The sequence below is a fragment of the Cherax quadricarinatus genome, chromosome 52 (genome assembly GCF_038502225.1).
Source record: "Cherax quadricarinatus isolate ZL_2023a chromosome 52, ASM3850222v1, whole genome shotgun sequence".
NCBI classification, from domain to species: Eukaryota; Metazoa; Arthropoda; class Malacostraca; order Decapoda; family Parastacidae; genus Cherax; species Cherax quadricarinatus.
In genome coordinates this window covers 1,259,517-1,284,822 of record NC_091343.1, presented here as the reverse complement: position 1 = coordinate 1,284,822, position 25,306 = coordinate 1,259,517, and the positions used below count along the sequence as shown (strand labels likewise).

At 44.1% G+C, this 25,306-nt stretch overlaps 1 protein-coding gene across 2 annotated transcripts in view; it reads right to left on the bottom strand.

Moving 5' to 3' along the window:
- The window catches only part of LOC128696794 (phenoloxidase-activating factor 2), a 153,721-nt gene extending 132,087 nt beyond the window's left edge, over window positions 1-21,634 (bottom strand). Inside the window, exon 1 of one of the 2 annotated variants that reach the window (XM_070096006.1) lies at window positions 21,477-21,634. In XM_070096006.1, the coding sequence (XP_069952107.1) occupies window positions 21,477-21,484 (8 nt within the window). In that variant the 5' untranslated portion in view covers window positions 21,485-21,634. The remainder of the gene's footprint in view (window positions 1-21,476) is intronic. The other variant, XM_070096005.1, reaches the window with a different exon arrangement.
- Window positions 21,635-25,306: the final 3,672 nt, after the last annotated feature.

Below are 25,306 nucleotides of genomic sequence, written 5' to 3'. Positions count from 1 at the left end.
TGTTCCAGTGTATGTCAGCACCACCCATGTTCCAGTGTATGTCAGCACCACCTGTGTTCCAGTGTATATCAACACCACCTGTGTTCCAGTATATATCAACACCACCTGTGTTCCAGTGTATATCAACACCACCTGTGTTCCAGTATATATCAGCACCACCTGTGTTCCAGTATATGTCAGCATCACCTGTGTTCCAGTGTATATCAACACCACCTGTGTTCCAGTATATATCAGCACCACCTGTGTTCCAGTATATATCAGCACCACCTGTGTTCCAGTATATATCAGCACCACCTGTGTTCCAGTATATATCAGCACCACCTGTGTTCCAGTATATATCAGCACCACCTGTGTTCCAGTATATATCAGCACCACCTGTGTTCCAGTATATGTCAGCATCACCTGTGTTCCAGTGTATGTCAGCACCACCTGTGTTCCAGTATATATCAGCATCACCTGTGTTCCAGTGTATGTCAGCACCACCTGTGTTCCAGTGTATGTCAGCACCACCTGTGTTCCTGTGTATATCAACACCACCTGTGTTCCAGTATATATCAGCACCACCTGTGTTCCAGTGTATGTCAGCACCACCTGTGTTCCAGTATATATCAGCACCACCTGTGTTCCAGTATATATCAGCACCACCTGTGTTCCAGTATATATCAGCACCACCTGTGTTCCAGTATATATCAGCACCACCTGTGTTCCAGTATATATCAGCACCACCTGTGTTCCGCCTTGTAGTTAGATCGTTCTCTTTGTTCATTATTATTTTACTAACGAGAAAGTAAGACATACGTGACAAAATTTAAGCAGATGTTTTCAGTTAATATCGGAACACGATGCATCAGAGCCAGGCTTAGGTAACCTAAACTGGAGAGAGAAAAAAAATATGAGTTTTGTCTATCAGAGCGATGCCGTGTTGTTTCCAGGCGGAGCTTTATAATTATTACAAGGTGTGAGCAAATATGTTGTGCATTAGAAACGTTAGTGTGGAAGCAGCATGGAAAATATTTGGAGGTCAACAGTACAAGCAGAGAACTGCCAGACTCTGCAACCCATTCACATGTTGCTCAAATAAAAACGGACCAATATTGAAACTAGAGAATACCATAAAAATGATATATTCAAAAATGATATATTCAAAAATGATGTATTCAAAAATGATATATTCTATTACTATCATTCATAATCTGAATAATGTAGAATTTTATCATACGAGGCTTGAAAAACACAAGAGATTGTTAGCAAAAATCTGAGACCAAGGCACTAGTTCCTAAATGTGGACAGCAGACAGAACGTTCCTTGGATTTATATCAAGAAGCAACAAAAGTTCCAAGGTTATTCTACAACTTTATACATTATAATTAAGGTCTCATGTAAATCAAGCAGCAGAGTTGTGAACTCCACAGGAAAGAATGAACATATAAGTATTGGATAATATACAGAATATGATGATGTACATGAATGGTACATATACAATACCGACAAGATGGCGAAACATCTACAAATCAAATGTTGTACATACATGCTTGTAATTCTTCATCAAAGTATGATGTGGAAATTATTCACTGTAAGAAAGTTTTCCATGAAGTCCCAGAGTCCTGGATCTGGACTCTTCGAATGATGAAGCCTCGAGAGGCACAACTGTCTTAATTGTTACATACCTGTCTATTTCTGTACATAATTATGTATATAACTGTAAAACCTAAACTCAGGATAAATAGGTAGATCAGATGAGGAGAGACATTAGCACAACTGAACACACAATCAGGACATAGTTAGTAACTTAATACCCAATTGACTCTTAAATATTTTAATTAACATTGTTAACAGCGTGAGTGCAGTAGAAGGACGGAGCTCACTTCATAGTGTAGTTGAAAGTGAAACAATTCATAGTTTCAAGGTATGGTAAGATAGCTCAAGATCTCAGTTATCTTAGGCCTGCATTAGTCAGTTTTTGAACTAGTGTGAAAAATTATTATTATTATTATTATTATTATTATTATTATTATTATTATTATTATTATGTGAGCAAATCACATGCAGGAGGCTTACAGGGCCCCACCTGAACTATAACCTGGAAGTAATTTGGGTGAAGCAAGTGATACCCACTCACAGTAGGTCGCTGAACTGCAACTCCCTCGACTGCCCACTTCACCACTCTCGCAAAAAGCTAAACCTGACATTAAATTAATAATTATAATACTAAGATCAGCCATTCTGGCAATTAAAGTTATGTGGACTGTATGTTATTTTGGTTTACTTGCTGGGTACACAAAATATTCATATTAACACTCGCCATTTAATTACTGCAGATGGATCACACCACATTACCTGGCTAACACCTAGACCCTACACTGGCCAGCTACTGATCGAAATGCAAAGACTAATGGTGCACTTCCTGTGAGTGATGTTGCACCCCTTATTTTTCGCCATCCACACATAATTTTTGAGGTCCTGCAAATTTCATGTCCCAATTCTTCAGCAGGGGACATTAACACTGGTTCCTAATTACAAATTCAGACCGGAAAACCCCTCAATTTGGCTCGGAGGACGCCGAATTATTAGCAGAATCAAGTCCAGTGTTTACACATTAAATTCAATATGGTATCTACCTCTCGGCGTCACTCAGCAGCCGTTCTAACCCCCCCCCCCCCTCACTAGAAATTTCTCGATAGGGTCAAATCAGCATCATATTTTATTACACAATTATTGTATTATTCAAACTTACACATGCTGAATTTAGGAAAAATCCAAAAATTTCCACATCTAATGCCTATAGATCCCAAATTCATTATGTATATAATCTATGTATTCGTATATTTCCCTGGAATCAGCGAAGTAAGAAAATTTGCGGGACGAAACTAGCAACGAGGCAACTCCTGGAAAAATGCGAGTTTTAAACTGAGCAAGTTTTTGTGTTGTAAGGAGACAAACAGACGACTGTGTTGCTCTTGGGTATCAGCTTAAGTCGCGAGTATTTAATTTGTCTAATGCTTTTAAACATTTGTAATATTGTGTCCTTCCTCTTCTGCGCTGATCCCCGAATCCCTCTCCAGGTATACTCTAGCAGTACTGCTGGATATGCTCTGCTACACTCGTGAAACATCTGCTGTACACTAGTACTCCTGGACACTTTTTGCTACATTATTTGGTAATAATATTGATACAGCACAGTGTGTGTGGAGACCTTGTATTCAACAAATATTTACTGCAGCACCACACCTGTCTTACCTTGGCAGTGTGCCCATCGTGCAGCACCACACCTGTCTTACCTTGGCAGTGTGCCCATCATGCAGCACCAGCATGAACACACTTTCTCCTCACACATGAACACTTTTTTTTTTACCCGGATGCGACACACATTGAGCTAAGACACAGGAACAGTTTTTCCGTCTAGTTGGGCAGGGGAAGCTGTGTCTAGTTGACTACAGAAGATGAAATAATAGCAATGGAGATGTAACGATGGACGAGACACTTATTGAACACTTGTGCATTGGTATAAATGGTTTAAAAACCATTTATTCAAATGATGCAGTGTTCATCCTTGATAGTTCCTGTAGCTACAAATTAAAATGAACAGATACACCACCCTGGAACACATCCATAATATATCTTTATTTCTACAAGTACATGTACAACGTATGTACGTCTAGCTGACGTCACTGACTTAATACTGTGAACATGAAAACGTTTAGTTATAATGTGAGGTTTACATATTATAAAATATTAATTACAAGAAAGACCTCTAACATGCCTAGGTATTTCGGGCAGACTAATGCTAATTCTTACTCTATATTGACACAAGTTATGGAGCAGTACATTTTAATATATATTATTACATACTGATGTAAAAGTTAGGTAAGTGAAGTAATTAACATTAATTAGCTTTATACTAGTAAGGTAGTACAAAACATATAACTATTACAAAACCCTTTACCAGGCCTGGGAAAGGGTAATTACCCCTTTACCAGGAGTGGAAAAGGGTAATTACCCCTCTCCAGGCCTGGTAAAGGGTTTAACCTGCCCATAATGCTCTGCATACAAGGGACTTTTGGCATGTACAACCAACTACTATAATTCCTTGTACAACCATGTATCACGTCCAAATAAAAATTATTATAATTATTATTAAATTTAATAATGGGAATGGTTTTATCTTGGCATGATACACTGTGTGTATTAAAGCTCCTATATTGGGAGAGTAATTCAGGCAAACTTAGAACTTAAGATTTATTAGGCAACAACTATATTAGGAATTTTATGTTTTGTTTTGGATGTGTTTATGATACAAAAACAGAGAATAGGTGATTTTCACAAAGCTGGTGATGGGTTGTGTTAGGGAGATAAGATGTCTTATAATGGTGGTTTTGAAAGTGGTGGTTGAGTCTGCGCTTGTAGAGTTTTCAGTCAGGGAGTTCCAGAGTTTAGGCTCCTTTATGTATATTGAGATTTAGCCGGACGTGAGGAATTTCATAGAGATTTTTGTGTCTGGTATTATGTCTATGGGTCCTGTTGCAACTATCAAGAAAATGTTTTAGTACAAGGTTAATGTTAGAATTTATGATTCTGTAAATGTAAATTGTACAGTAGTAAGTGTGAATGTTCTGTACAATGCACAAGTTTAGGTCTTTGAAGAGTGGGGGGGAGGGGGGGTGATGTCTAGCAGGGGAGGGGGGGTGTTGTCTCGAATTGCTGTTAATCCCCAGACACAAATAGCATAGGTGAGGTAGGGATAGACGAGTGAATAGTATACTGAGTAGGGCTGGTTGTGGTGCGTAGTAACGTATCTAGGAGAGTATCCAAAATGTTTTGGATACATTTTTTTTTTGTGTTGGATATGGGTGTTGAATTTCAGGTTGCTGTCAAGGTGCAGGCTCAGGAATTTGCACTCATTATGTTTAGCAATAAGAGTGCTGTCAATCATAATGTTCAGCTGGACAGCACCTGCTTTGTTCCCAAACATAATAATATAGAGGGTATTGTCAATATTAAGTGTAAGTTTATTAGGAGTCATCCAGGTCGATATTTTTACTAGCTCTTCGTTAGCAATAGTATTAAATGAGGCAGATGAGAGTGGGAGATGACACAAAGCCGCTTGTTATGCTGAGCATTTCGGGCAAATTAGGTCAGTTTTGTCCCAGGATGCGACCCACACCAGTCGGCTAACACTCAGGTACCCATTTTACTGATGGGTGAACATGGACAACCGGTGAAAAGAAACACGCTCAATGTTTCCACTCCTTCGCCGGGAATCGAACCCGGACCCTCACCTTGTGAAGCGAGAGCTTTTGCCACCAGGCCACCGAAGAAAACTGTCAAGAAACTGAAGAAAGTGCAGAGATTCGCAACCAGACTTATTTCATACCTAATAGATATAAACTGTAAGAAAAGTCTATAGAAACTGATATTAGAGAATAAAAGAGCCTGGAGAGAAATGACAACTATGAATAAAATTCAAAGAAAACTCAACAAATGGGACCTAGATAATTAAAGATAGAAAACTGGTACATGAGAATACAGTGGGAAGTCAAAGATACATGCGACACATGGATGTCAGGATGAGTTTATATAGCCTCAGGTTGGTCAGGAACAGGAATGACAGGCACAGGTAGGCTCGGCGAGTGGACCAGCCGGGGTCCTCTCCATGAGCTGACCCGGCTATAAGAATAACAAGTCGCTCAAGTGGAATGACTTGGATGAAGTAGTAATAGAAGCAATAATCATTACCAAGCTCTAAAAATAGGTATGACGGGGCCCACGAGGCTGAAGAGAATGAACCAGGTAAAACCAATAAAGAGGCAGGCCTAGATGAGACTCTAACCCCTCACAATCACTACAATAAGAGTACAAACTCAGGTTGTGGAGTAGATTCCAGAATGTAAATATTCAATGATGCAAAGAAAACGAGGAGAATAAAGACATAAGTGCATCATGCTGTCTGAAAGGTTTAGGATTCGGAATTGATCCAACAAGCGGATACTAGAATTTAAACCCAATATTTACAAGAATATCAAAATAGGATCAGGAGATACAAGGCTAGACGAAATTGTAGGTAATGAAAGGAATGAAAGGCCAGTGTAAAATCAATACACAAGACGGTGTCCTGTGGTTCGGGTGGCAGCGCACTCGGCCTGCATAGTAAGTGTCCGTGGTTCAGTCACCGGCAGGGTGGTAACATTATGCATGTTTCCTTACAACTGCTGTCAGTGTTCACCTGCCAATAAGTAGGTACCTGGGTGTTGAAGGTCACATCTTGGAGGATGGTAGTATACCTCAGGGCTCAATATGGATAACAGTTCTTAACCTGTAAAACTGATCTGTGAAGAGAGAGAGAGAGAGAGAGAGAGGGGGGGGGAAATCTCGAAATTGGAAAGAGAAAGGACGTAGAGTCCAGCATCACAAACATGAAAAAAAGAAAACTCGGCGGCAAATGCAGAGGAAGAAAACAGAACAAGAGTGTTCAGAAGTCTTCACAAAGGAGTCATTCAAATTACTGTGCATAAAATCAGTAGTAGAGTACTAGACGCCAGTGTGAGACCTTCAACTATTCAAAGATAAACAGATGACAAGTCATAGACAGCTGGACTAGTATTACAATCACATCACTAGAGGCCAGGACAACCATTGGAGACAATCACATCACTAGAGGCCAGGACAACCATTGGAGACAATCACATCACTAGAGGCCAGGACAACCAGTGGAGACAATCACATTACTAGAGGCCAGGACAACCAGTGGAGACAATCACATCACTAGAGGCCATGACAACCATTGGAGACAATCACATCACTAGAGGCCAGGACAACCAGTGGAGACAATCACATCACTAGAGGCCAGGACAACCAGTGGAGACAATCACATCACTAGAGGCCAGGACAACCAGTGGAGACAATCACATCACTAGAGGCCAGGACAACCAGTGGAGACAATCACATCACTAGAGGCCAGGACAACCAGTGGAGACAATCACATCACTAGAGGCCAGGACAACCAGTGGAGACAATCACACCACTAGAGGCCACAACAACCAGGGGAGACAATCACATCACTAGAGGCCACAACAACCAGGGGAGACAATCACATTACTAGAGGTCAGGACAACCAGGGGAGACATGATCACAACTTCAACTTGTAATAGTTTAAGAGATATGGACAAAGTTTATGGGTAGAGACTATTGGAGAAAATTTATGGGGACAGACTGTTGGAGAAAGTGTATGGGAGAGACTGTTGGAGAAAGTGTATGGGAGAGACTGTTGGAGAAAGTGCATGGGAGAGACTGTTGGAGAAAGTGTATGAGAAGAGACTATTGGAGAAAGTGTATGAGAAGAGACTATTGGAGAAAGTGTATGAGAAGAGACTATTGGAGAAAGTGTATGAGAAGAGACTATTGGAGAAAGTGTATGAGAAGAGACTATTGGAGAAAGTGTATGAGAAGAGACTATTGGAGAAAGTGTATGGGGAGAGACTATTGGAGAAAGTGTATGGGGAGAGACTATTGGAGAAAATTTATGGGGAGAGACTGTTGGAGAAAGTGTATGGGAGAGACTGTTGGAGAAAGTGTATGAGAAGAGACTATTGGAGAAAGTGTATGGGGAGAGACTATTGGAGAAAGTGAATGAGAAGAGACTATTGGAGAAAGTGAATAAGAAGAGACTATTGAAGAAAGTGAATAAGAAGAGACTATTGGAGAAAGTGTATGGGGAGAGACTATTGGAGAAAGTGTATGGGGAGAGACTATTGGAGAAAATGTATGGGGAGAGACTGTTGGAGAAAGTATATGGAGAGAGAGTATTGGAGAAACGGTATGGGGAGAGACTATTGGAGAAAGTGTATGGGGAGAGAGTATTGGAGAAAGTGTGTGGGGAGAGACTATTGGAGAAAGTGTGTGGGGAGAGACTATTGGAGAAAGTGTGTGGGGAGAGACTATTGGAGAAAGTGTATGGGGAGAGACTATTGGAGAGTGTATGGGGAGAGACTATTGGAGAAAGTGTATGGGGAGAGACTATTGGAGAAAGTGTATGGGGAGAGACTATTGGAGAAAGTGTATGGGGAGAGACTATTGGAGAAAGTGTATGGGGAGAGACTATTGTAGAAAGTGTATGGGGAGAGACTATTGGAGAAAGTGTATGGGGAGAGATTATTGGAGAAAGTGTATGGGGAGAGACTATTGCAGAAAGTGTATGGGGGAGACTATTGGAGAAAGTGTATGGGGAGAGACTATTGGAGAAAGTGTATGGGGAGAGACTATTGGAGAAAGTGTTTGGGGAGAGACTATTGGAGAAAGTGTATGGGGAGAGACTATTGGAGAAAGTGTATGGGGAGAGACCATTGGAGAAAGTGTATGGGGAGAGACCATTGGAGAAAGTGTATGGAGAGAGACTATTGGAGAAAGTGTATGGAGAGAGACTATTGGAGAAAGTGTATGGGGAGAGACTGAGAAAGTGTATGGGGAGAGACTATTGGAGAAAGTGTATGGGGAGACTATTGGAGAAAGTGTATGGGGGAGACTATTGGAGAAATTGTATGGAGAGAGAGTATTGGAGAAAGTGTATGGGGAGAGAGTATTGGAGAAAGTGCATGGGGAGAGACTATTGGAGAAAGTGTATTGGGAGAGAGTATTGGAGAAACGGTATGGGGGAGACTATTGGAGAAAGTGTCTGGGGGAGACTATTGGAGAAAGTGTATGGGGAGAGAGTATTGGAGAAAGTGTATGGGGAGAGACTATTGGAGAAAGTGTATGGGGAGAGACTATTGGAGAGTGTATGGGGAGAGACTATTGGAGAAAGTGTATGGGGAGAGACTCTTGGAGAAAGTGCATGGGGAGAGACTCTTGGAGAAAGTGCATGGGGAGAGACTATTGGAGAAAGTGCATGGGGAGAGACTATTGGAGAAAGTGCATGGGGAGAGACTATTGGAGAAAGTGTATGGAGAGAGACTATTGGAGAAAGTGTATGGGGAGAGACTATTGGAGAAAGTGTATGGGGAGAGACTATTGGAGAAAGTGTATGGGGAGAGACTATTGTAGAAAGTGTATGGGGAGAGACTATTGGAGAAAGTGTATGGGGAGAGACTATTGGAGAAAGTGTATGGGGAGAGACTATTGGAGAAAGTGTATGGGGAGAGACTATTGGAGAAAGTGTATGGGGAGAGACAATTGGAGAAAGTGTTTGGGGAGAGACCATTGGAGAAAGTGTATGGGGAGAGACTATTGGAGAAAGTGTATGGGGAGAGACTATTGGAGAAAGTGTATGGAGAGAGACTATTGGAGAAAGTGTATGGGGAGAGACTGTTTGAGAAAGTGTATGGGGAGAGACTATTGGAGAAAGTGTATGGGGAGACTATTGGAGAAAGTGTATGGGGGAGACTATTGGAGAAATTGTATGGGGAGAGAGTATTGGAGAAAGTGTATGGGGAGAGACTATTGGAGAAAGTGTATTGGGAGAGAGTATTGGAGAAACGGTATGGGGGAGACTATTGGAGAAAGTGTCTGGGGGAGACTATTGGAGAAAGTGTATGGGGAGAGAGTATTGGAGAAAGTGTATGGGGAGAGAGTATTGGAGAAAGTGTATGGGGAGAGACTGTTGGAGAAAGTGTATGAGGAGAGACTGTTGGAGAAAGTGTATGAGGAGAGAGTATTGGAGAAACGGTATGGGGAGAGAGTATTGGAGAAAGTGTATGGGGAGAGACTGTTGGAGAAAGTGTATGAGGAGAGAGTATTGGAGAAACGGTATGGGGAGAGAGTATTGGAGAAAGTGTATGGGGGAGACTATTAGAGAAAGTGTATGGGGAGAGACTATTGGAGAAAGTGTATGGGGAGAGACTGTTGGAGAAAGTGTATGAGGAGAGAGTATTGGAGAAACGGTATGGGGAGAGAGTATTGGAGAAAGTGTATGGGGGAGACTATTAGAGAAAGTGTATGGGGAGAGACTATTGGAGAAAGCGTATGGGGAGAGACTACTGGAGAAAGTGTATGGGGAGAGACTATTGGAGAAAGTGTATGGAGAGAGTATTGGAGAAAGGAGAAAAGCTCACCCAGGGACAACTAGCAACTACAACTATCAACCACAACTAGCAACCACAACTAGCAACCAAAACTAGCAACTACAACTAGCAACTACAAGTCACTTTAGTTAACATGAAAAACAACTTCGTACAGTTTAAATATCACGAAGAATTTTCTTAACCACTGTGACCAACCTTGTTTAGGAATAATGAATATTATGATAAAGCTGGAATATTAGTGGCTATGTGACGTCACCAGTCGTTCTGTGACCATGTGACGTCACCAGTCGTTCTGTGACCATGTGACGTCACCAGTTGTTCTGTGACCATGTGACGTCACCAGTTGTTCTGTGACCATGTGACGTCACCAGTCGTTCTGTGGCTATGTGACGTCACCAGTCGTTCTGTGGCTATGTGACGTCACCAGTTGTTCTGTGACCATGTGACGTCACCAGTAGTTCTGTGGCTATGTGACGCCACCAGTCGTTCTGTGACCATGTGACGTCACCAGTCGTTCTGTGGCTATGTGACGTCACCAGTTGTTCTGTGACCATGTGACGTCACCAGTAGTTCTGTGGCTATGTGACGCCACCAGTCGTTCTGTGACCATGTGACGTCACCAGTCGTTCTGTGGCTATGTGACGTCACCAGTCGTTCTGTGACCATGTGACGTCATCAGTCGTTCTGTGGCTATGTGACGTCACCAGTCGTTCTGTGACCATGTGACGTCACCAGTCGTTCTGTGACCATGTGACGTCACCAGTCGTTCTGTGATCATGTGACGTCACCAGTCGTTCTGTGACCATGTGACGTCACCAGTCGTTCTGTGACCATGTGACGTCACCAGTCGTTCTGTGACCATGTGACGTCACCAGTCGTTCTGTGACCATGTGACGTCACCAGTCGTTCTGTGACCATGTGACGTCACCAGTCGTTCTGTGACCATGTGACGTCACCAGTCGTTCTGTGACCATGTGACGTCACCAGTCGTTCTGTGACCATGTGACGTCACCAGTCGTTCTGTGACCATGTGACGTCACCAGTCGTTCTGTGACCATGTGACGTCACCAGTCGTTCTGTGGCTATGTGACGTCACCAGTCGTTCTGTGACCATGTGACGTCACCAGTCGTTCTGTGACCATGTGACGTCACCAGTCGTTCTGTGGCTATGTGACGTCACCAGCAGTTTTGTGGCTATGTGACGTCACCAGTCGTTCTGTGGCTATGTGACGTCACCAGTCGTTCTGTGACCATGTGACGTCACCAGTCGTTCTGTGACCATGTGACGTCACCAGTCGTTCTGTGACCATGTGACGTCACCAGTCGTTCTGTGACCATGTGACGTCACCAGTCGTTCTGTGACCACGTGACGTCACCAGTCGTTCTGTGACCATGTGACGTCACCAGTCGTTCTGTGACCATGTGACGTCACCAGTCGTTCTGTGACCATGTGACGTCACCAGTCGTTCTGTGACCATGTGACGTCACCAGTCGTTCTGTGACCATGTGACGTCACCAGCAGGTCTGTGGCTATGTGACGTCACCAGTCGTTCTGTGGCTATGTGACGTCACCAGTCGTTCTCTGGCTATGTGACGTCACCAGTCGTTCTGTGGCTATGTGACGTCACCAGTAGTTGTGGCTATGTGACGTCACCAGTCGTTCTGTGGTTATGTGATGTCACCAGTCGTTCTGTGACCATGTGACGTCACCAGTAGTTCTGTGGCTGTGACGTCACAAGTTGTTCTGTGGCTATGTGACGTCACCAGTCGTTCTGTGGCCATGTGACGTCACCAGTAGTTCTGTGGCTATGTGACGTCACCAGTCGTTCTGTGGCTATGTGACGTCACCAGTCGTTCTGTGGCTATGTTTACCTGGAGTTTACCTGGAGAGAGTTTCGGGGGTCAACGCCCCCGCGGCCCGGTCTGTGACCAGGCCTCCTGGTGGATCAGCGCCTGATCAACCAGGCTGTTGCTGCTGGCTGCACGCAAACCAACGTACGAGCCACAGCCCGGCTGATCAGGAACTGACTTTAGGTGCTTGTCCATTGCCAGCTTGAAGACTGCCAGGGGTCTGTTGGTAATCCCCCTTATGTGTGCTGGGAGGCAGTTGAACAGTCTCGGGCCCCTGACACTTATTGTATGGTCTCTTAACGTGCTAGTGACACCCCTGCTTTTCATTGGGGGGATGGTGCATCGTCTGCCAAGTCTTTTGCTTTCGTAGTGAGTGATTTTCGTGTGCAAGTTCGGTACTAGTCCCTCTAGGATTTTCCAGGTGTATATAATCATGTATCTCTCCCTCCTGCGTTCCAGGGAATACAGGTTTAGAAACCTCAAGCGCTCCCAGTAATTGAGGTGTTTTATCTCCGTTATGCGGGCCGTGAAAGTTCTCTGTACATTTTCTAGGTCGGCAATTTCACCTGCCTTGAAAGGTGCTGTTAGAGTGCAGCAATATTCCAGCCTAGATAGAACAAGTGACCTGAAGAGTGTCATCATGGGCTTGGCCTCCCTAGTTTTGAAGGTTCTCATTATCCATCCTGTCATTTTTCTAGCAGATGCGATTGATACAATGTTATGGTCCTTGAAGGTGAGATCCTCCGACATAATCACTCCCAGGTCTTTGACGTTGGTGTTTCGCTCTATTTTGTGGCCAGAATTTGTTTTGTACTCTGATGAAGATTTAATTTCCTCATGTTTACCATATCTGAGTAATTGAAATTTCTCATCGTTGAATTTCATATTGTTTTCTACAGCCCACTGAAAGATTTGGTTGATGTCCGCCTGGAGCCTTGCAGTGTCTGCAATGGAAGACACTGTCATGCAGATTCGGATGTCATCTGCAAAGGAAGACACGGTGCTGTGGCTGACATCCTTGTCTATGTCGGATATGAGGATGAGGAACAAGATGGGAGCTAGTACTGTGCCTTGTGGAACAGAGCTTTTCACCGTAGCTGCCTCGGACTTTACTCTGTTGACGACTACTCTCTGTGTTCTGTTAGTGAGGAAATTATAGATCCATCGACCGACTTTTCCTGTTATTCCTTTAGCGCGCATTTTGTGCGCTATTACGCCATGGTCACACTTGTCGAAGGCTTTTGCAAAGTCTGTATGTGACGTCACCAGTCGTTCTGTGGCTATGTGACGTCACCAGTCGTTCTGTGGCTATGTGACGTCACCAGTCGTTCTGTGGCTATGTGACGTCACCAGTCGTTCTGTGGCTATGTGACGTCACCAGTCGTTCTGTGACCATGTGACGTCACCAGTCGTTCTGTGACCATGTGACGTCACCAGTCGTTCTGTGACCATGTGACGTCACCAGTCGTTCTGTGACCATGTGACGTCACCAGTCGTTCTGTGGCCATGTGACGTCACCAGCAGGTCTGTGGCCATGTGACGTCACCAGCAGGTCTGTGGCTATGTGACGTCACCAGTCGTTCTGTGGCTATGTGACGTCACCAGTCGTTCTCTGGCTATGTGACGTCACCAGTCGTTCTGTGGCTATGTGACGTCACCAGTAGTTGTGGCTATGTGACGTCACCAGTCGTTCTGTGGTTATGTGATGTCACCAATCGTTCTGTGACCATGTGACGTCACCAGTAGTTCTGTGGCTGTGACGTCACCAGTCGTTCTGTGGCTATGTGACGTCACCAGTCGTTCTGTGGCCATGTGACGTCACCAGTCGTTCTGTGGCTATGTGACGTCACCAGTCGTTCTGTGACCATGTGACGTCACCAGTCGTTCTGTGGCTATGTGACGTCACCAGTCGTTCTGTGGCTATGTGACGTCACCAGTCGTTCTGTGGCTATGTGACGTCACCAGTCGTTCTGTGGCTATGTGACGTCACCAGTCGTTCTGTGGCTATGTGACGTCACCAGTCGTTCTGTGGCTATGTGACGTCACCAGTCGTTCTGTGGCTATGTGACGTCACCAGTCGTTCTGTGGCTATGTGACGTCACCAGTCGTTCTGTGGCTATGTGACGTCACCAGTCGTTCTGTGGCTATGTGACGTCACCAGTCGTTCTGTGGCCATGTGACGTCACCAGTCGTTCTGTGGCCATGTGACGTCACCAGTCGTTCTGTGGCCATGTGACGTCACCAGTCGTTCTGTGGTTATGTGACGTCACCAGTCGTTCTGTGGCCATGTGACGTCACCAGTCGTTCTGTGGCCATGTGACGTCACCAGTAGTTCTGTGGCTATGTGACGTCACCAGTCGTTCTGTGGTTATGTGACGTCACCAGTCGTTCTGTGGCTATGTGACGTCACCAGTCGTTCCATGGTTATGTGACGTCACCAGTCGTTTCATGCTTATGTGACGTCACGAAGAACTGGAGCTCAACCTCTCCAGATAACGAGTACATATATACACAGGTAAGTACAAACACCCATTCATACCTTTATCTACGTATGCAGGTGAGTACGTACATCCATACATGTACACACTAGGTGAGTACACGCGAGTACAATCATACGTACATCCATATATGGAAACACGCGAGTACAACCATATGTACATCCATATATGGAAACACGCGAGTACAACCATATGTACATCCATATATGGAAACACGCGAGTACAATCATACGTACATCCATACATGGAAACACGCGAGTACAACCATATGTACATCCATATATGGAAACACGCGAGTACAACCATATGTACATCCATTAGTGTACTCACACAGTGAAGACTCAGATGAATCACAGGGATGTTAGGAAGTATTTCTTCAGTCACAGAGTTGTCAGGAACTGGAACAGTCTGGGAAGTGATGTAGTGGAGGCAGGATCCATACATAGCTTTAAGAAGAGGTATGACAAAGCTCATGGAGCGGGAAGTGTGACCCAGTAGTGGCCAGTGAAGAGGCGGAGCCAGGAGCTATGTCTCGACCCCTGCAACCACAACTAGGCGAGTACAACTAGGTGAGTACATGCGAGTACAATCATACGTACATCCATTAGTGTGCACACGCGAGTACAACCATACGTACATTCATTAGTGTACACACGCAAGTACAGCCATACGTACATCCATTAGTGTGCACACGCGAGGACAACCATACGTACATCCATTAGTGTGCACACGCGAGTACAACCATACGTACATTCATTAGTGTACACACGCAAGTACAGCCATACGTACATCCATTAGTGTGCACACGCGAGGACAACCATACGTACATCCATTAGTGTGCACACGCGAGTACAACCATACGTACATTCATTAGTGTACACACGCAAGTACAGCCATACGTACATCCATTAGTGTGCACACGTGAGTACAACCATACGTACATCCATTAGTGTGCACACGCGAGTACAACCATACGTACATACATTAGTGTACACACGCGAGTACACCCATACGTACATCCATTAGTGTACACACGCGAGGACAACCATACGTACATCCATTAGTGTGCACACGCGAGTACAACCATACGTACATCCATTAGTGTGCACACGCGAGTACAACCATACGTACATCCATTAGTGTGCACACGCGAGTACAACCATACGTACATCCATTAGTGTGCACACACGAGTACAACCATACGTACATCCATTAGTGTGCACACGCGAGTACAACCATACGTACATCCATTAGTGTGCACACGCGAGTACAACCATACGTACATCCATTAGTGTACACACGCGAGGACAACCATACGTACATCCATTAGTGTGCACACGCGTGTACAACCATATGTACATCCATTAGTGTGCACACGCGAGTACAACCATACGTACATCCATTAGTGTGCACTAAGTGCAACAGAGAATGGAAAAGGTACAGGAGGCATAGGACCCAGGAAAACAAGGAGATTAGTAGAAGAGCCAGAAACGAGTATGCGCAGATAAGGAGGGAGGCCCAGCGACAGTATGAAAACGACATAGCATCGAAAGTCAAATCTGACCCGAAACTGCTGTATAGCCACATTAGGAGGAAGACAACAGTCAAGGACCAGGTGATAAGGCTGAGGAAAGAAGGTGGAGAACTCACAAGAAACGATCAAGAGGTATGTGAGGAGCTGAACACGAGATTTAAGGAAGTATTTACAGTAGAGACAGGAAGGACTCTGGGGGGACAGACCAGATGGGGACACCAGCAAGGAATACACCAACAAGTGTTGGACGACATACATACAGATGAGGAGGAGGTGAAGAAACTGCTAAGGGACATCGATACCTCAAAGGCAATGGGACCGGACAACATCTCTCCGTGGGTCCTTAGAGAGGGAGCAGATATGTTGTGCGTGCCACTTACCACAATCTTCAACACATCCCTGGAAACTGGGCAACTACCTGAGGTATGGAAGACGGCAAATGTAGTTCCCATTTTCAAAAAAGGAGACAGAAAAGAGGCACTAAACTATAGACCTGTGTCATTGACGTGTATAGTATGCAAAATTATGGAGAAGATTATCAGGAGGAGAGTGGTGGAGCACCTGCAACGGAACAGGAGTATAAATGCCAACCAGCACGGATTCACGGAAGGCAAATCCTGTGTCACAAACCTTCTGGAGTTTTATGATAAAATAACAGAAGTAAGACAGAGAGAGAGGGGTGGGTTGATTGCATCTTCTTGGACTGCAAGAAGGCCTTTGACACAGTTCCTCACAAGAGATTAGTGCAGAAGCTAGAGCATCAGGCGCATATAACGGGAAGGGCACTGCAATGAATCAGAGAATACCTGACAGGGAGGCAACAACGAGTCATGGTACGTAATGATGTATCACAGTGGGCACCTGTGACGAGCGGGGTCCCACAGGGGTCGGTCCTAGGACCAGTGCTATTTTTGGTATATGTGAACTACATGACGGAAGGGTTAGACTCAGAAGTGTCCCTGTTTGCAGATGATGTGAAGTTAATGAGGAGAATTAAATCTGATGAGGACCAGGCAGGACTTCAAAGAGACCTGGACAGACTGGACACCTGGTCCAGCAAATGGCTTCTCGAATTTAATCCTGCCAAATGCAAAGTCATGAAGATAGGGGAAGGGCACAGAAGACCACAGACAGAGTATAGGCTAGGTGGCCAAAGACTGCAAACCTCACTCAAGGAGAAAGATCTTGGGGTGAGTATAACACCGAGCATGTCTCCGGAAGCACACATCAATCAGATAACTGCTGCAGCATATGGGCGCCTGCCAAACCTGAGAACAGCATTCCGATACCTTAGTAAGGAATCATTCAAGACACTGTACACCGTGTATGTCAGGCCCATACTGGAGTATGCAGCACCTATTTGGAACCCGCACTTGATAAAGCACGTCAAGAAACTAGAGAAAGTACGAAGGTTTGCGACAAGGTTAGTTCCAGAGCTAAGGGGAATGTCCTATGAAGAAAGATTAAGGGAAATCGGCCTGACGACACTGGAGGACAGGAGGGTCAGGGGAGACATGATAACGACATATAAAATACTGCGTGGAATAGACAAGGTGGACAAAGACAGGATGTTCCAGGGAGGGGACACAGAAACAAGAGGCCACAATTGGAAGTTGAAGACACAAATGAGTCAGAGAGATAGTAGGAAGTATTTCTTCAGTCATAGAGTTGTAAGGCAGTGGAATAGCCTAGAAAATGACGTAGTGGAGGCAGGAACCATACACAGTTTTAAGACGAGGTTTGATAAAGCTCATGGAGCGGGGAGAGAGAGGGCCTAGTAGCAACCGGTGAAGAGGCGGGGCCAGGAGCTAGGACTCGACCCCTGCAACCACAAATAGGCGAGTACAAATAGGTGAGTACACGCGAGTACAACCATACGTACATCCATTAGTGTGCACACGTGAGTACAACCATACATACATCCATTAGTGTGCACACGCGAGTACAACCATACGTACATCCATTAGTGTGCACACGCGAGTACAACCATACGTACATCCATTAGTGTGCACACGCGAGTACAACCATACGTACATCCATTAGTGTACACACGCGGGGACAACCATACGTACATCCATTAGTGTACACACGCGAGGACAACCATACGTACATCCATTAGTGTGCACACGCGGGGACAACCATACGTACATCCATTAGTGTACACACGCGGGGACAACCATACGTACATCCATTAGTGTGCACACGCGAGTACAACCATACGTACATCCATTAGTGTGCACACGCGAGTACAACCATACGTACATCCATTAGTGTACACACGCGAGTACAACCATACGTACATCCATTAGTGTACACACGCGAGTACAACCATACGTACATCCATTAGTGTGCACACGCGAGTACAACCATACGTACATCCATTAGTGTGCACACGCGAGTACAACCATACGTACATCCATTAGTGTGCACACGCGAGTACAACCATACGTACATCCATTAGTGTACACACACGAGTACAACCATACGTACATCCATTAGTGTACACACACGAGTACAACCATAAGTACATCCATTAGTGTACACACGCGGGGACAACCATACGTACATCCATTAGTGTACACACGCGAGTACAACCATACGTACATCCATTAGTGTGCACACGCGAGTACAACCATACGTACATCCATTAGTGTGCACACGCGAGTACAACCATACGTACATCCTTTAGTGTACACACGCGAGTACAACCATACGTACATCCATTAGTGTGCACACGCGAGTACAACCATACGTACATCCATTAGTGTACACACGCGAGTACAACCATACGTACATCCATTAGTGTGCACACGCGAGTACAACCATACGTACATCCATTAGTGTGCACACGCGAGTACAACCATACGTACATCCATTAGTGTACACACGCGAGTACAACCATACGTACATCCATTAGTGTGCACACGCGAGTACAACCATACGTACATCCATTAGTGTGCACACGCGAGTACAACCATACGTACATCCTTTAGTGTACACACGCGTGTACAACCATACGTACATCCATTAGTGTGCACACGCGAGTACAACCATACGTACATCCATTAGTGTGCACACGCGAGTACAACCATACGTACATCCATTAGTGTGCACACGCGAGTACAACCATACGTACATCCATTAGTGTGCACACGCGAGTACAACCATACGTACATCCATTAGTGTGCACACGCGAGTACAACCATACGTACATCCATTAGTGTGCACACGCGAGTACAACCATACGTACATCCATTAGTGTACACACGCGTGTACAACCATACGTACATCCATTAGTGTGCACACGCGAGTACAACCATACGTACATCCATTAGTGTGCACACGCGAGTACAACCATACGTACATCCATTAGTGTGCACACGCGAGTACAACCATACGTACATCCATTAGTGTACACACGCGGGGACAACCATACGTACATCCATTAGTGTGCACACGCGAGTACAACCATACGTACATCCATTAGTGTGCACACGCGAGTACAACCATACGTACATCCATTAGTGTACACAAAAAAATATCCATTGTGAAATAAAGTCTTGAAGGAGCGATTCTCCGGCACAACACTGACAACACCGTCAACACTGACAACACTGACAACACCGTCAACACTGACAACACCGTCAACACTGACAACACCGTCAACACCGTCAACACTGACAACACCGTCTACACTGACAACACCGTCTACACTGACAACACCGTCTACACTGACAACACCGTCTACACTGACAGCATTGTCAACACTGGCAACACTGACAACACTAACACGAACACTGACACTAATAACACTAACAACACTGTCAACACTGACAACACGGACACTTTCAACACTGTCAACACTGACACTTTCAACACTGGCAACACTGACAATAACACTGACAACACTAACAACACTGTCAACACTGACAACACTGTCAACACTGTCGACACTAACAACACGAACACTGACAACACGAACAACACTGACAACACTGTCAACACTGACAATAACACTGACAATACTAACAACACTGTCAACACTGACAACACTGTCGACACTAACAACACGAACACTGACAACACGAACAACACTGACAACACTGTCAACACTGACAATAACACTGACAACACTAATAACACTGACAACACTGTCAACACCGTACATAGTTCTACTGTCTTCAAGTTATGTTCTGGAATTTGTATTGATAAAGCCACTGAAGGGCGAAACGTCTACAGTAAAGATACCCAGATGTTGCACGAGTGTCTTAAATTCATACTGGGAGTGTAACTTTAGTGATACTGGGAGTGTAACTTGTTTAGTGATACTGGGAGTGTAACTTGTTTAGTGATACTGGGAGTGTAACTTGTTTAGTGATACTGGTAGTGTAACCTGTTTAGTGATACTGGTAGTGTAACTTGTTTAGTGATACTGGGAGTGTAACTTGTTTAGTGATACTGGGAGTGTAACTTGTTTAGTGATACTGGGAGTGTAACTTGTTTAGTGATACTGGGAGTGTAACTTGTTCAGTGATACTGGGAGTGTAACTTAGTGATACTGGGAGTGTAACTTAGTGATACTGGGAGTATAACTTACTCAGTCATACTGGGAGTGTAACTTAGTGATACTGGGAGTGTAACTTAGTGATACTGGGAGTATAACTTACTCAGAGATACTGGGAGTGTAACTTAGTGATACTGGGAGTGTAACTTAGTGATACTGGGAGTGTAACTTAGTGATACTGGGAGTATAACTTACTCAGTGATACTGGGAGTGTAACTTAGTGATACTGGGAGTGTAACTTAGTGATACTGGGAGTGTAACTTAGTGATACTGGGAGTGTAACTTAGTGATACTGGGAGTGTAACTTAGTGATACTGGGAGTGTAACTTAGTGATACTGGGAGTGTAACTTGTTTAGTGATACTGGGAGTGTAACTTGTTTAGTGATACTGGGAGTGTAACTTGTTTAGTGATACTGGGAGTGTAACTTGTTTAGTGATACTGGGAGTGTAACTTTAGTGATACTGGGAGTGTAACTTACTCAGTGATACTGGGAGTGTAACTTAGTGATACTGGGAGTGTAACTTAGTGATACTGGGAGTGTAACTTAGTGATACTGGGAGTGTAACTTTAGTGATACTGGGAGTGTAACTTACTCAGTGATACTGGGAGTGTAACTTAGTGATACTGGGAGTGTAACTTAGTGATACTGGGAGTGTAACTTGCTCAGTGACCAGCGTTGAAGTCACTTTAAATCAGCCAACACACTCTTAATAAGATTTACATCAGGTCTGCCCGACCTAACTATAACAAAATATACTTGTTGCAAAGTTCGATATTCCAGTGGGTCGCCAGTGACGTTTTAACCGCCATTGAATTACATAAATTTGCAAGAGACATTTTTCCGGCTACAGTTGTAACTGCGCTTAATCTCTTGTGTTTACACCTTCATATAAATGTAATAATATTGCTGCTTTTTATTTTGCTTCTTAAAAACTAAAACATTAATGTTAAACATGGACTTGTAAGGTGTCACAGAGACAAGGTAAATTTTACAATAGAATAACAATCGTCACGTACCTCATCATAGTATATATAAGAAGATTTGATGACAGAACAGCCACCACTGTTGCTGTACACACACTAGACGCCACCTAGCTTCACCTGCCTTATATACCCGCTCAAGGTTGCCACATCATACTTGCCGCTACATCTTTCCTGGTCTCTTGTAAACGAAAATGGTAGATTCGTTGGTTAATTGGTTGGAGTATACCTGGAGAGGGTTTCGGGGTCAAACCCCTCCCCCCGCAGCCCAGTCTGAGACCAGGTCTCGTGGTGGATCAGGGTCTGACCAACCATGCTGTTACTGATGGCCGCATGCAAACTGACGTACGAGCCACAGCCCGGCTGGTCGGGTACTGACTTTAGGTGGTTGTCCAGTGCTTTTTTAAAGACAGCCAGGGGTCTATTGGTAATCCCCCATATGAATTCTGGGAGGAAGTTGAACAGTTTTGGGCCCCTGACAGTTACTGTGTTGTCTCTCAGTGTACTCGTGGAGGCCCTGCTTTTTATTGGGGGAATGTTGCATCTCCTGCCGAGTTTTTTGCTTTCATATGGAGTGATTTTCGTGTGCAAGTTTGGTACAAATCCCTCTAGGATTTTCCAAGTTTATATTATCTTGTATCATTCTCGCCTGCGTTCCAGGGAATACAAATAAAGGGGCTTCAACCGTTCCCAGTAATTTAGACGCCTTATCGTACTTACGTGTGCCATGAAAGTTCGTTTTTGTATTCTCCAAGTCAGCAATGTCGCCTGCCTTGAAGGGGGCAGTTAGTATACAGCAGTACTCCAGCCTAGAGAAAACAAGCGATTTGAAGAGAATCATCATGAGCTTGGCGTCCCCTAGTTTTGAAGGTTCTCGTTATCCATCCCATTATTTTCTTACCAGATGCGGTAGGTACATTGTTGTGATCTTTGAAGGCGAGATCTTCTGACATTATCACTCCCAGATTCTTCACATTACTTTTTCGCTCTATTGTATAGTTAGAACTTGTCGTATACCCTGATACAGTTTTAATTTCCTCAAGTTTTCCATATCACAGCAGTTGAAATTTTTCTTCATTGAACTTCATGTTGATAAATTAGACACATGTGCAACTCTTGGGTATCTTTATTGAGGAAACGTTTCGCCACACAGTGGCTTCATCAGTCCATACAAAGGAGAATCTTGAAGAACAGGAGGAGAATGAGGTAATCAGTCCCTCAACCTTGAGTCGATGTGGTCAGTCCATTAATCTTGAATAGAATACAGCATACGTGCTGAGAAGGAGCTTATAAACCGTTGGCAGGAGAGGTGAAGCAGTCATAGGTCGTGTAACATTTGTTCAATGTTGAAGTAGGTCGTGCCCAACCAACATGTCGGTTCTCTGAACCATTCATCTACAAACCTGTCAGACACTGCAACTTCTTGGGATCTTAATACTTGGGAATTCTTCGCTTGCCTAATTCTTGGGCACGACCTACTTCCACATTGAACAAATGTTACACGACCTATGACTGCTTCACCTCTCCTGCCAACGGTTTATAAGCTCCTTCTCAGCACGTATGCCGTATTCTATTCAAGATTGATGGACTGACCACATCGACTCAAGGTTGAGGGACTGATTACCTCATTCTCCTCCTGTTCTTCAAGATTCTCCTTTGTATGGACTGATGAAGCCACTGTGTGGCGAAACGTTTCCTTAATAAAGATACCCAAGAGTTGCACATGTGTCTAATTTATCAACATGTCGGTTCTCTGAACCATTCACCTACAATTGAACTTCATATTGTTTTGAGTGACCCATTTGAAAATTTGGTTGATGTCCGCTGGATATTTGGTTCATTGGATAGTTGGTTCGTTGCTAGGTTAGTTCATTCGTTCGTTAATTGGATTGTTGGTTGGATAATTGAAAGCCCTTGACAACAGGAGGGTCATTAAGGCTGCATGTCACCTGTCCACCACCAATTGTGATTTTTAAATACTAGGTAATATGTGGTAAACTATATAAGGCTGGAAAGTTATCACGATCAACTACAGCGCTGCCAGACACCGACCTGTCAACATGATGCTGCTACTCAAGTTCTGACTCTGAGTTGAACATAGTTGGTGATGCTCAATACATGGAGATAACAGGGGTTGGATTTGAGAGGGACTTGCATATCGGAGCTTGTTTCTTGGGTGGCATTGAAAATTGGGTTGGTCAAATGTTTGTTATTGGGATGATTTGTAAAGGACCTGCCTAGTATGGGTCAACAGGCCTGCTGCAGTGTTCCTCCTTTCTTATGTTCTTATGTTCTTATGAGATAATATAGTTGGTAATACTCACTTCATAGAGATAACATAGTTGGTGATACTCGATTTTTAATAATTATTTCCTTTCGATTTTCACACAGGAAGACAACAATATTCCAGTTATTATTTTTTAGAGTTTGCCTGAAGAATATAAATGATGTAATATCAGAGTCACTAGTGTTATGGTTATCAAACAGGTCGACCAACCCAACCAAAATAAATCCCTGGCCTCTGATGAGCTTTCTTCAAGGATTCTTAACGAGTGCAAAATGGAACTTTGTGAACCATTAATTGACATTTTTTATATATATCTTCATAGATATACACTTGGAAAATCCTAAAGGGGTGAGTACCAAACTTGCACACGAAAATCACTCCCTATGAGAGCAAAACACTCGGCAGACGTTGCAACATCCCCCCAATAAAAAGCAGGGGTGCCACTAGCACGATAAGAGACAACACAATAAGTGTCAGGGGCCCAAGACCGTTCAACTTCCTCCCAGCATACAAAAGGGTGAGTACCAATAGACCCCTGGCTGTCTTCAAGCAGGCACTGAACAGGCACCTTAAGTCAGAACCTGACCAGCCGGGCTGTGGGTCGTAAGCTGGATTGAGTGCGGCGAACAGTAACAGCCTGGTTGATCAGGCCCTGATCCACCACCAGGCCGCGGGGGCGTTGACCCCCGAACTCTCTCCAGGCAAACTCCAGGTATGCATGTGTAGTTTCTTATATGTGGAAGATGGCTAATGCAATTCCTATTTTTAAAGCAGGAGACAAGTCGTTACCGTCAAATTACCGCCCAATAAGCCTGACCTCAATTGTAGGCAAATTGTTAGTCAATTATAGCTGATATTATAAAAAGCCATCTTGATAAGCATACTTTGATTAATGGTAGTCAGCATGGATTCACAAGGGGCCCTTCCTGCCGAATTAATTTACTAACTCTCTTCAGTAAAGCTTTTGAGGCCGTTGATCACGATAAAGAATTCGGTATTGTTCATTTGAATTTAGTAAGGCTATTGATATAGTACCTCACCAGAGACTGTTAAAGAAAGTGGCAGCTCACGGCACTGGAAAAAAAAAGTGCTGTCATGGATCGAGTCATGGCTAACCAAGCAAAGAGTGTGCCTAAATGAGGTAAAATCTGAGTGTGGATCTGTAACAAGTGGCGTTCCACAGGGATCAGTTTTGGGCCCGTTGTTGTTTATAATATATATTAAAGACCTTGGCGAGGGAATTACTAGTGATATGAGCAAATTCGCAGATGACACGAAGATAGGTAGGATAATCGATTCAGACGTAGATGTCACGGAACTTCAGGAGGATTTAGACAAACTCAGTTCATGGTCAGAAGAGTGCAGATGCAGTTAGTGTTGACACATGCAAGGTTCTGAAGCTCGGGAATAAGAACATAAGAAAGGAAGAACACTGCAGTAGGCCTGTTGGCCAATATTGGGCAGGTCCTTCAGAGATCCAACATATCCCTAGCGCTTATAAACTTATGTACAACTTAGCCATGATGAATGCAAAAAGGACTTAGGGGTTATGGTGAGCAGCAGCTTTAAGCCAGACAGC